Here is a 12,151-nt window from a genome sequence, read left to right as displayed (position 1 = left end):
TATTTTGGGTAAGACAAAAATTATTTAAAATGAAACTGACAATTTCAGATTTCTTGATCACTCCAATTTTTATTAGTTTAGCTGTTCCTTTTCTTTCTATAATCAAAGTGCAGGTGAAAGGAGAGAGAGACTCTTATGAAGACTGTGTGGAAGTAAGCAAATGTGTTTCCCAAATGGACACCGTATGCTTTATTCCCATGTAAGCATCACTATCAATATTTGATCTTTTTCTTTCTCCTTAACTTTTAGCTCAAGATTAATGTTTCCACGTTACGCTGTGGCATTCCTCGGGTTATTGTTTTCTGCGGGCACCAAGGAAAATCGGCACTTGCCAATTAATTTAAGTCCAGGTGAAGTGTATTCTGGAGGGGGACCAATGTAAAACGGGGACATGTAACATGGATTAGTATGTCGTCTTTGCAAATGAGGTCAATCTACTGGCTTTGGAAATAAAGAGAAATACCTCCAAATAATAGTAATAATTATTTATATATTATTTATTATATAAACAAATAATTTGGGAAAAAAAGCTTATCTAAAACATGTGCCAGAATCTCTCCACCCTAAAAAATAAAATATACAAAGTAAATTGGCTTGCCACAGTTTAGATGCTAACCACTTCTTGCTTGTGCTAGTGCAATAGATGTTACTTCGGTTTCCCTGACTACAGAGCATCTGTTACAACACTGGAAAGCCAAGGTGCTCTGAAAGGTGCCAAGGTGCCACCTTCCCGGCTCAAACCCCGGGTACCAGGTGAAGAGTATGTCTGGGTGGGGTCAGTGCTGGAAGCATGAGCTAGGACCATGCATGGAAAGTGCCTGCCGGTCCCTGGCCAGGGTCCATGCTCAGTGGGCATTGGCTTTGCCCAGTGAGGGGCTGGTTTCTGCTGAAAGCTAGCTTCTAGAAGCAGGATAACAATCCTCCAAAGCACTTATGGGTTAGTGCCCAGTACATGACATATGTTTACATTCTGAAGAGACTATTGAGACAGTCTCTGGTGGTTCAAAATACTTATCATGGAGTTGCCAAGGGAGGTGACATGATGTCCCCAAGGGTAAACCCAAACCACCATTTCTTTTTACATGGGAGCCTCTTAAAGACAAGCTTTCCCCCCCTCAGGACACATCATTGCCTTTTAACCCTTTCTGATGCTTTATATATGGCATAGTATATTAGGAAATCTGCAAGTGAGCTGTTAGGTTGATGCTCATAATTCTTAAGCTGTGGAGTATTAAGTATATGTGTTTACTGGAAGTGGCCATTTAGGGGCGCGTGGGTGGCTCAGCTGGTTAAGCATCCGGCTTCAGCTCAGGTCATGATCTTGTGGTTCGTGAGTTCGAGTCCTGCATCAGGCTCTGTGCTGATGTAAGGATGCAGGTCTGATTCAGGTTTCCCCTCTGACCTTGAAGGCCAGCTAACACCATTAACATTTCTGAGGGCGGGCCTAAAGATGGAGGTTAAGACTAGTCACACCCTACCTGAGGGTCCTATTCACGCCCTACCTGAGGGTTCTGGGTCCACTCTGTAATTGGTTACAGTTACTGTTAATGATGTGATGCTATATTGATAGGACCCCTGTACCTGTGTCACAATTTCCTGTAACTCCCCCTTCCTAAACCCATAAAAGGCCCTGCCCCGCCATGTTCTGGGCTCACTCCATGTGGATCCAGTGTGTTGTTGAAGTCTGTGAGTCCGAGTTTAGGCTGGCCGGGCCTAAATTCGTAATAAAGCCCTTTGCTTTTGCATGTGTGATTCGGTCTCCCAGGTAATCTCTGGTTTTAGGGGGTGATATTAAAATCTGCATATAACACTGACAGCTCAGAGCCTGGAGCCTGCTTTGGATTCTGGGTCCCCCTCTCTCTCTGCCCCTCCCCTGCTTGCCCTCTGTCTCTCTCCAAAATAATAAACATTAAAAAGCTTTTCTAAAAAAAGAAGTGCTCATTCATAATTAACATGGAAGACAGAGTCAATAAAAGGAATCTGGTTATACGTATTGGAAGAGAGGGCTGCCATTCGTTCAGACAGAGAGCGGAAATCTTTCATCTGCTTCGAGCCACTGCAGACATGTACACACAAACACCCACATTTAGCAAAGTAAATGAGCAACTCTTAACTTGGGGAGAAGATGCCAAAAAGAGTATAATGAATCTGCAGGACAAGCATACCTATTTTTATCCTTGACCTGAGCTAGAAAGAACCAGTTTAAATCAGACACATCTAAAAATGAATTTGAGATCTGGAGAAGGGACTTTCGGAAAGCTTCTTGTCCACACGTCTTATTTGACACACGAGGACCCTGAGGTGCAGAGGAAACGGCTGCCTGAGGACAGCAGGCCGCCGGCAGCCGGGCGGGGACGGACACCCTGTGCTATTCTGTGCCTGCCGTCGGAGCGCGGCGGTGAGCCTCCGTACTTCGCAGGGGAGCTGAGCCAATCGGGTAAGAGGCACACCGCCACCGCTCGGCCCGACCTGCTCAGCTTTTCTCCCTCGTGCTGACTGGTGCGCCACGGATGGGAGCCGGGATGCTGGGGGGCCATGCTGTGGAGCAGAGGGCGGGGGGTGGGTGTGTGTGGGTGTGTGTGTGGGTGTGTGTGTGTGTGTGTGTGTGTGTGTTGTAAACTATCCCACTCAGGCTCTCGGGCCACACTCGGCCTCATGACCCTCAGAGGACAAGGAGAATCATCTGCTGTGAACGCAGGAAGCCATACATGAACAGGTGCTCAGAATTAAAATGCAAGGAACGACTACTTGTGAGATAATTAGGGTGCAGACGAAAAGAACACCAAAGGCTGGAGAGGTTCGAAAGGGGGCGAGGAAGGGAGGTGTGGGAACCCAAGCAGACGCAAAGCCTGCTCACCACAGAGCACAGTCGGGGTGAAAGTGAGGACCTGAGACCCACCGAGGCGGCCGAATGGAAGGCAGACGTTGCTGGTATTATTTGTAAGTATTTATCTGCCAGTTTATTCTGGGAGTGACTCACTTGGGAGGCATGATTCCATATGCTAAAAAGCCGCCTTGTGGGTTCATGCCACAGACGGGGAGACACCACAGTGACTAATGAAAAATTGCAGAGGACTTCAGCAGGTTTACAAGTTGAAGCTCGTAACACACATTGATCTTTTTTACTAGACTAAGCAGACACTGTGCAACTGAGGCGATTAGCATTCTGCCTCAGCTTCATGCCTGATGTGTGGATGGAGAATTCGAGAAACAGGGCTTCCTGGTCTCAAAGGCTCAGAGTGTTGACAGCGGGGTGGTGGGGGCGGGGAGGGAAAGGGCATGTGCACGGGGAGGGGGCTCGTGAGCGAGGGGCTTATCTTGTGCACAGAGCTGGGTGGGAAACCACACCGGCACAAGAATCATGTCAACCTAACACTGAACGCTGATAGGCGCTTACTGAAATGCTGCCTGCCAGAAACACGGGCCCTGAATGCCGGCGGAGCCTGGGAGGAAGAGCTGAACACGACAGGGTGGAAGGGGAATCCACTTGCAGGACCAGAGAGGAGAGAGTCCCTGCTAGGGGAGAAGTCAGGGAGGGTTCCTTCCGGGCAGGGGGAGAGAGGCAGGGAAGGCTTCAGGGAGGAAGCTGGAAGATGCAGGTCTGCAGGGAGGAGTCAGGGAGCGCCTGCTGTGCGGAGGGAACTGGGGGTGGGTGAATGCAGAATAACGGCACAGAGGGTTTAGGCTGAAGGGTATCTGAGCAATGGCAACGGCCTCCTACAAAACGTGCAGGTCTGTCTCTAGTCAGGGAAATCTTCCACATAAAGTGTCTGTAACCAACCACGCATCAAGAAACATTGAATGCTGAAAAGTAAGTAGGTTTAAAGCCATAGGGGCACCTGGCGGGCTCAGCTGGTTGGGTGCCCAACTTTGGCTCAGGTCATGATCTCACAGTTCATGGGTTCAAGCCCCACATTAGGCTCTACGCTGACAGCTCAGAGCCTGGAGCCTGCTTCCCATTCTGTGTCTCTCTCTCTGCCCCTCCCCCTGCTGAGGCTCTGTCTCTCAAAAAAAAAAAAAAATTGAAAAAAAACAAAGACACAGTATCTTCTGGGGGGAAAGGTGCTAAAGAAAGAACAGGTAATGTGCAAAGTCAGCAAAAACCAAAACTGACCTCTATTTCTGGCCTCAGGGACCTGAGATAACTTTTGAGGTCACCCCGTGTCATCAGTTCCATGATGACCAGCGTCGGCTGGCCCTGGGACACCACACCCAGCAACCGCACCTGGAAGGAATGACAGAGAGGAGGACTCAGGCTGAGGGTTGCCGGTGACAGTCCCCATCCATGCTGCCAGAGCTGTCTGGGACCTGCTGGGGTCTCCACCACGGCCAAAGCCTTCCCGCCCACACGTATCTAAGCACAACAGTGAGGTGACAGGGAACTCTGGAAGGCGGGGTGAGACACCGACCCCCCACGTGAGGCCCCTGACACCCCTGGGGGGCTCCATGGAGGTGCCCTTCCCGAGTCAGGCTCTGCCTTCTCAGCGCGTTCTCTTACCACATGGTGACAATTGAACTCCTTCATCACTGAAGCCTCGTTGAGAAATTCAATCCTTTCGCGCATGCTCGCGGCCTCGTTCACCGTTTTGATGGCCACCCTGGTTTCCGGCTCGTCTTTAACCACGCCTTTGGCAACTCCTTCGTAGACCATCCCGAACGAGCCCTGCCCCAGCTCACGGCTCATGGTGATCTTCTCCCGGGCAACCTCCCACTCGTCAGGGACATACACTAGAGCAGAAGAAGCCGGAACTGAGACAGGTCAGGCTTCGGGGGCGGGGGCGGGACCGCAGAGTACAAGCTGCCACTTCCGGCGTCCACAGAGAGCATCCGGAAACAGTGACACAGCTTGTCCCGAAAGTCCTGTAAGGCAACTAACTGTACAGGCCAACGCCGGTATTTTAAGTCTTCAAGGATTCTGAGATGATTTCAGGACACTCACGGCAAACAACCACCACAAAGGAGTCCAATTTGAGACGCACTATGTATAGAATTCACAACAGGCTTCAAGACTTCGTACCAAAAAATCATGCAAATATTTCAATAGTTTTTATACTGACTACATATTTAAATTGATAATACTTTGGATAGATTGGGTTAAATGAAGTGTGTTATTAACCCTTTTTCACTTCTTTTTTTTAATGTTTTTTCTTAAAATTTTTGAGAGAGAGAGTGTGAGTAGGGAAGGGGCGGGTGGGGGGGACAGAGGATCGGAAGTGGGGTCTGCGCTGATAGAAGTGAGCCTGACGTGGGGGCCTTGAACTCACGAATTGTGAGACCATGACCTGAACCAAATGGGACACTCAGCTGACTAAGCCACGGCAGGTGCCCATCACCTGTTTCTTTTATACATTTAAAAAAAAAATGTGGTTATTAGAAACACGGTGACATGTGAGGCTGGCATTCTATTTCCATTGGTAGGGCTGTTCTAGTTTAGATAAGTGTCCCCAGCCTCCCCAAAGCCCCCGGGGCATCTACAGAGGTACAGAAGCTGCTGAACTCCGGCACAAGGAGCGTCAGTGGTGAGCAAGGTGGAGGGACAACTGACAAGCACAGGGGTCTCCCCAGGTCCCCGGCCTGAGCTCCGTGAACTCAGGGACCTCAGGGACTTCCCACAACTGGGATGAGGGGCTGGGAGGTGGGACATGGTAAGAGAGCCTGAACATCACTTCTCCAGCCCAGGCTTTCAGTCAATCTGTTTTCAAAAAACCTATAAGTCATTCCAGGCAGGCAGGAAGGGGAAAGAAAGAGGAAAGGGGAGAGGAGAGGTAAGACGGAAAAGAAAACAGTTACAGAGAATCCATCCCACTCAGATGGGCAGAAGGAAAAAAAAAGAACAAAACCCTATTCCATTAGCTCCCTAAGAAACTTCTATTATAACCACATCCTGCCAATGCTGGGTGTGCCTCCGTCCTTCCCTGAGAGGGCATTCCCAGCAGGCTCCACGGCATACTAGAAAGGGGTCCCGGCTCAGAAATGCAGGACTGGGGAGCCTGGCTGGTGTCTGCGTTCGCTTATAGGCTTTCAGACGGCTGGATGTGAGAGAATCAGAGGCTGACAGCCATACCCCAACACCCCCGGGTCCCCTGATTTTACCTTCCTCTGGAAGGAAAGATGTCTATAAATAAAAGGAGATACCACCAACTTACACCACAGAGGTGTGTCCAACATGGCCTATGTTCATCAATCTAGAATTTTCTTTCACACGTACTTCTGTATTTCCCATTCCATATGGAGTTTAGGAATTCCATTATTGGGGGTCTACCCTCTATGTGGCTTAGATGCTACACAGCCCTGAAGAGGAGGCTGAGTCTTGCTTAGGAGGGTAAGTATGCAAAAAAAACAGTAGATAAGACTCTTTACAATACCCCTCAGAAAGTATAAAGGGAAACCGTCTGTATCCATTTATCTCTGAAAATCCGGGCTTGCTTTTAATCAGAATTAACTTTGTAGCACACCATAAAACACGGAGTTAAAGCCAATCCCATCCCTTCCTTGCGAGGTCCTGAAGTCAATACTTGCAATCTTTTTCTCTAAATTCAACCCAGCAGCTCCAATGCGAACCAGCAGGTCCTAAGCTCCGCCAGCCGGCAGCGGGTTACATGCACAATGTTATCAGCACTTCCCTAGAGGGAATTTTCGGTATGTTCTGGAGAATGGTGACATGCAGAATAGCTTCTGGAAAAAGAAGGTTTTAAAGCATTTTCGAACCGCAATGTCATTTCATGCCCCTCGAGGAGACTAGCTATGCCTGTCAAAAGGCCAAATAAATTAAGTTCAAATGAGGTGACTGTGTTCCTACCTGTTGATGGCTTGGGTGACAATGCATTTGGTTTTTGACTATTTTATTTTTAAAGGGGAATCAAGGCATGTTATGACAGTAATTCTGGAAAGATCCAAAATTTGCATTCAAATCACCATTAGAGTCTGATATTATTGTATTATTGTATTATTGTATTATTGTCTGTATTATTGCTCTTTCTAAGCCTCCTGGAGACTTTGTAGTCAAAACTACAAAATGCTAGTCTCCTGTGCTTTATTTCCAAGCAGAGCAAATTCTCTGGAATAGCCTTTATTCTACCTCTACAGGGAGGGAAAGTGGCCTTGCATTTCCCCCATAAATTCTAAGTGTGTGATGACACCTTATCGGACTTTTAAAAAAGGCTTTTATTTATATAAGTAATGCATAAACATCTTTTTGCTTTTTAAAAAAAATTAATGTTTATTTTTGAGAGAGAGAGAGACAGAGTATGAGTGGGGGAGAGACAGACAGAATCCATGAAGTAGGCTCCAGGCTCTGAGCTCTCAGCACAGAGCCCGATGCGGGGCTTGAACCCATGAGCCATGCATGAGATCATGACCTGAGCTGAAACTGGATGCTTAACTGACTGAGCCACCCTGGCACCCCAATTTGTTTTTTTTTTAATGAAGAAAAAGATACTTTCCACAAGTAGCTACTATATTAAATTTGGTGTGTATTCTTCCAGAATGTTCTTTATGTCTTATACACTTACATACATTATATAAAGGACTATGGCAGCATATGTGTATATGTATATGTACACACGTACACATATGTTTATATGTACACATGTGTCTATATGTACATATATACCTATTAAAACTACACTTTGTGTTTGAGCCCTGCTTCAGGCTCTGTGCTAAAAGGTCAGAGCCTGGAGCCTGTTTCAGATTCTGTGTCTCCCTTGTTCTCTCTGCCCCTCCCCAACTCATGCTCTGTTTTTCTCTGTCTCAATAATAAGTAAAACCTTAAAAAATTTTTTTAAATAAAAAGATAAAAATACACTTTGCGGGGTGCCTGGGTGGCTCAGTCGGTAAGCATCACACTCTTGATTTTGGTTCAGGTCAAGATCTCAAGGTCCATACGATTGAGCCCCGTGTCAGCCTCTGTGCTGACAGTGTGGAGCCTGCTTGGGATTCTCTCTCCCTCTCTCTCTATGCTCTCCCTTGCTCATTCTCTCTCTTTCTGTCTCTCTCCAAATAAAAATAAAATAAGGACATGAAAAAAATACAATGCGGGTGCCTGGGTGGCTCAGTTGGTTAAGCAGCTGACTTCGGCTCAGGTCATGATCTCGCAGTTTGAGTTCGAGCCCCGCGTCAGGCTTTGTGCTGATAGCTCAGAGACTGGAGCCTGCTTTGGCTTCTGCATCTTCCTCTCTCTCTCTGCCCCTCCCCTGCTCACGCCCTCTCTGTCTTTCAAAAATAAATAAACGTTAAAAAAATATTTAAAAAATACAACTTTGTGAGACTTGTATGGAATCAGGAAGAATGTCATTATTCTGCACTTGAGTCCTATTCAGGGGAAGGTTTTTGATTGGCTATACTGTAAACAGGACTAAATTAGAAATTATTAGAGAAATCATAATAAAATTTCACACATTTGTACAGTGTTTTAAAGCATCAGAGTGTTTTCTTATGGTTTCCATTTGCCCAGGGTGATCAATCAGAATAATCATGCCGCCATTTCACAAGGCCTGCACACCTCCTTTCACTTCACCAGAAGCAAGAAAGAGGCACACACTGTTTCTGAACACGTTCATCTGGCAGACGCATGTCTGCCCCTCCCCTCCTGTGGGTCGGCCTCCCTGCCTGTCAACAAGAGGCCAGAGACTGTGTCATCCTGACGTGTCAGCCCCCTAGTTATGTGGCCTGGACACGCTTCTCCCCTGAACCTCAGTGCCTCACCTACAGACAGGCGGGCCTAAGAAAGCCACCTTCCAGGGGCGGAGGGATGAAAGGCAGCCGCGTTCCTGAAAGCCCCCCGCAAGGCCAGTATCACTGGAGCCCAGGACCAGTGCCCGGCCTGGACTTACATTCGAAGGTTGAGATTCAGGCACAAGAGTGAGAAGAGACAGCAAACAAGGGAAAAAAGAAATAGCCATCGAATATAACCCTTCTCTGTCACTTAACTAGATGGCCCTCGTGAGCTATTACCCAAGGGTGTGTGGGTGGCTGTGAGGGGGTAAATCAGAGGAGCCTGGTCAGGAGGGAATGAGGAGAAAAACTCCAAGAAGGAAAAATGCAGAGAAGCAGTGAGTGATCAAAGACCGTCAGAGTGACATGGAACTCAGGCTGAAACAGGTTTAAAAGGACTCTTTGGTCAGCGGCAGCGTGTCCTCCGATGAGACGGCAACAGTTAAACATAACATTGCAGGCAATTAAGTCTCCGAAGACTGCTTTTCTTTGGGGCATGGCACACAGGCCCAGAATTTTCGAGGCATCCAGTGAACTGCTAAAAACTTTGATTTAAGAAAAGGGGCAGGGGGCACCTGGGTGGCTCAAGTCCAGTAAAGCGTCTGACTTGGGTTCAGGTCATGATCTCACGCCTCACATTGGGCTCTGTGCTGACAGTGCAGAGCCTGCTTGGGATTCTCTCTCTTTCCCCCCATCCCTCCCCACTCACTCTTTCTCTCTCTCAAAAGAAATAAATAAACTTTAAAAAAATAACAAAAATTAAAATAAAAAGCATTAACAAAGACATATTTGAAGTCAAAGTTAGGTCAAATAACGCAGACTTCTTCTCCCTAAATTAGCCACACCCCTGCCGGCTCCCCAGTCTGGGCCCCCCAGGCACTGACCGGAGCCCAGCGGCTTACCATCCGCGGCGCTGAAGTACTCTGGGTTCACAGAAGCATACAGCACTCCATTCCCCAGCCTGCTGTTATTTCTGTAAGAAGGGTAAAATTCAGGTTAAAAAAAAACCCATGTCCATACATCTCATCTTTGCTCTATCAGCTTTATTTGTCCTGTTTCATTAAGTGTCGGAGGAAGGGAGCGAGGGGCACTGACTGCCTGCAGACCTTCCCCTACACTCCCCCATCTGGGCCCTGGAGCCGAAGACACCTGCTAACAGGGCTCTGGGCTTGGGGCTTCCTCAGCGGCCTTGGATGAAAGCCTCATAAGAAATGTTTGTTTCTTGGGGTGCCTGGGTGGCTCGGTCGATTGGGTGCCCAACTTTGGCTCAGGTCATGATCTTATGGTTCATGAGTTCGAGCCCCACCTCCAGCACAGAGCCCGCTTGGGATCCTCTGTCTCCCCTTCTCTCTCTGCCCCTCCCCCACTTTTGCTCTCCCACAAATTAAGGGGAAAAAAAAAGAAATGTCTCTTTCCTTCATTAGAAATTGAAAGGCCTACTGGATAGAAGGGGCTGGGACACGGTGTTTGGAAAATCACCGCTAAGCGGTGGTATCTGAGGGAGCAGCCAGCAAGGGACAAAACCTATTGGCCTGAGAGATACATTTTCTGTCATCGCTAGGAAATGTTCCCTTTTCCCGTGAAGAGCACGTGATTAGAAAATCAGGTTTCCCGACCCATGGGATATTTCCTCAAAATCCTCCAAACGTGTGCCTGAACTCAGGTTCAAATCATCAGACCACGCAGCTACAGAAAGTGTCCGAGCTTTCTGAGTCTCTCACCTTTTTCTGTGGAAGACGTACAACATGATGACCAGTCCCCCAACTATCAGCAGGACGGCGACGGGCAGGGCGATGATCAGGTGGATGAAATTTTCATACGTTACTGCCGAGACAAGAGAAAAGATAAAATATCACTGGGTGAACAAGCTGGTCCTTAGTTGTTTTTTTTTTAAGATAGAAACATGAAAAAAAATCCCCCAAAATTCCTTTACTGCCCAAACTAGGAGTTCTGAAGGTCAACAGTATTGGATAGGACACAGCAAAAACCCCTGCGTTATCTGGGAAAAAAAAAAAAAAGGATGAAATAAGTGTGTACTGAGGAGTATACTCATTTTTAAAGCACAAGGGGCGTCCGGGTGGCTCAATTGATTAAGCACCGGACTTTGGTTCAGGTCATGACCTCACGGTTCATGAGTTTGACTTCCACATCAGACTCTGTGCTGACAGGACAGGGTCAGCTTCAGACTCTCTGTCCCCGCCTCCCTCTCTGCCCTTCCCCCACTCATGTGCTATCTTCAAAAATAAGTGAATATTTTTAAAAAAACGTACAGTGTATTCTGAAATAACTGTTCAAATGGTGAGATCGAGTGAAATAATATTTGTATGCAATTTAATGACTGTTAACATATATTTATGAATTTGCTAAAATAAAACGAACAGATTCTTACATACATAAACAGTGCTCAAGTCGTACTGACTCTTGTTTTTATTTGAGAAAGATTTTTATTTAATGTTTATTTTTTTTTGTATGTGAGAGAGAGAGAAAATGTGAGCCAGGGAGAGGCAGAGAGAGAAAGACACAGAATCCAAAGAAGGCTGCAGGCTCTAAGCTGACAGCACAGAGCCTGATGCGGGGCTCAAACTCATGAACCGTGAGACCATGACCTGAGCCAAATTCAGACGCTTAACTGACTGAGTCACCCAGGTGCCCCCCTTTTTTCCCTAAGATCATTTTTTCAAATGTTTATTTTGAGAGAGAGACAGAGAAAGTGCATACACCTGAGTAGGGGAGGAGGAGACAGAGAGGGTGAGAGAGAATCCCAAGCAGGCTCCTGGCTCTCAGTGTAGAGCCCAGTTCGGGGCTGGCTCCCACGAACCGTGAGATTATGACCTGAGCTGAAATCAAGAGTTGGACATTTGACTGAGCCACCTGGGTGCCCCTGACCTTTATCTGTTAAGACAGTTTCATAGACAATTAAATAAAAGAAAAACAACTAACTGGATGGCACCCCTTGCCCAAGTTGCTCTGAATTCTCCCCAAACATTAGGGTCTAGTTACAAGCCTGACCGAAACATGTGCTTCCCACTGTCCCTAGCACTTAATGACAGGGGCCAGGTTGGATGCTGGGGACACTGACCCACATCCTGGAAGATTCTTCTGGATGCGAGAAATGAGTGTGTTCACAGGTGACACAACAATGGAAAACAAGTGGGCTCACTGCAGGGATGCGCAGGGGAAGGGAGAGGCGAGAAGGGAGCCTGGCGGAGGCTTCCCAGTGCAGAGGAAGGGCGGGAAAGGATCCTGGAGACTGGCTTCCAAGGGGCCTGTTCAAGCTAAGCACGGAACCTCATTCTACAGAGCACCCAGACCCTGAACTGATCAGAGGCATGTCTGGAGGGGTGGCTGTGTGAGGTCAGCCTGCAGGGGTTGGTGCTGAGCTGCACCTCACAAAGAGACCGCTGGTCCTTTTCTATAAAATAAGACTCATGGGTGAACT

General features: G+C 47.5%; 1 protein-coding gene across 1 annotated transcript in view; it reads right to left on the bottom strand.

Annotated features, from left to right (window-relative positions):
- The window catches only part of IGF1R (insulin like growth factor 1 receptor), a 259,450-nt gene that overhangs the window by 19,375 nt on the left and 227,924 nt on the right, over positions 1-12,151 (bottom strand). The window contains exons 17-20 of the mRNA XM_029952289.1: positions 10,434-10,536; positions 9,615-9,685; positions 4,499-4,728; positions 4,115-4,225 (exon numbers count right to left, since the gene is read on the bottom strand). Coding sequence (XP_029808149.1) covers positions 4,115-4,225; positions 4,499-4,728; positions 9,615-9,685; positions 10,434-10,536 — 515 coding nt within the window. The remainder of the gene's footprint in view (positions 1-4,114; positions 4,226-4,498; positions 4,729-9,614; positions 9,686-10,433; positions 10,537-12,151) is intronic.

The sequence above is a fragment of the Suricata suricatta genome, chromosome 9, assembly GCF_006229205.1.
Source record: "Suricata suricatta isolate VVHF042 chromosome 9, meerkat_22Aug2017_6uvM2_HiC, whole genome shotgun sequence".
Classification (NCBI taxonomy): Eukaryota; Metazoa; Chordata; class Mammalia; order Carnivora; family Herpestidae; genus Suricata; species Suricata suricatta.
This window is presented reverse-complemented; position numbering and strand designations above follow the sequence as displayed.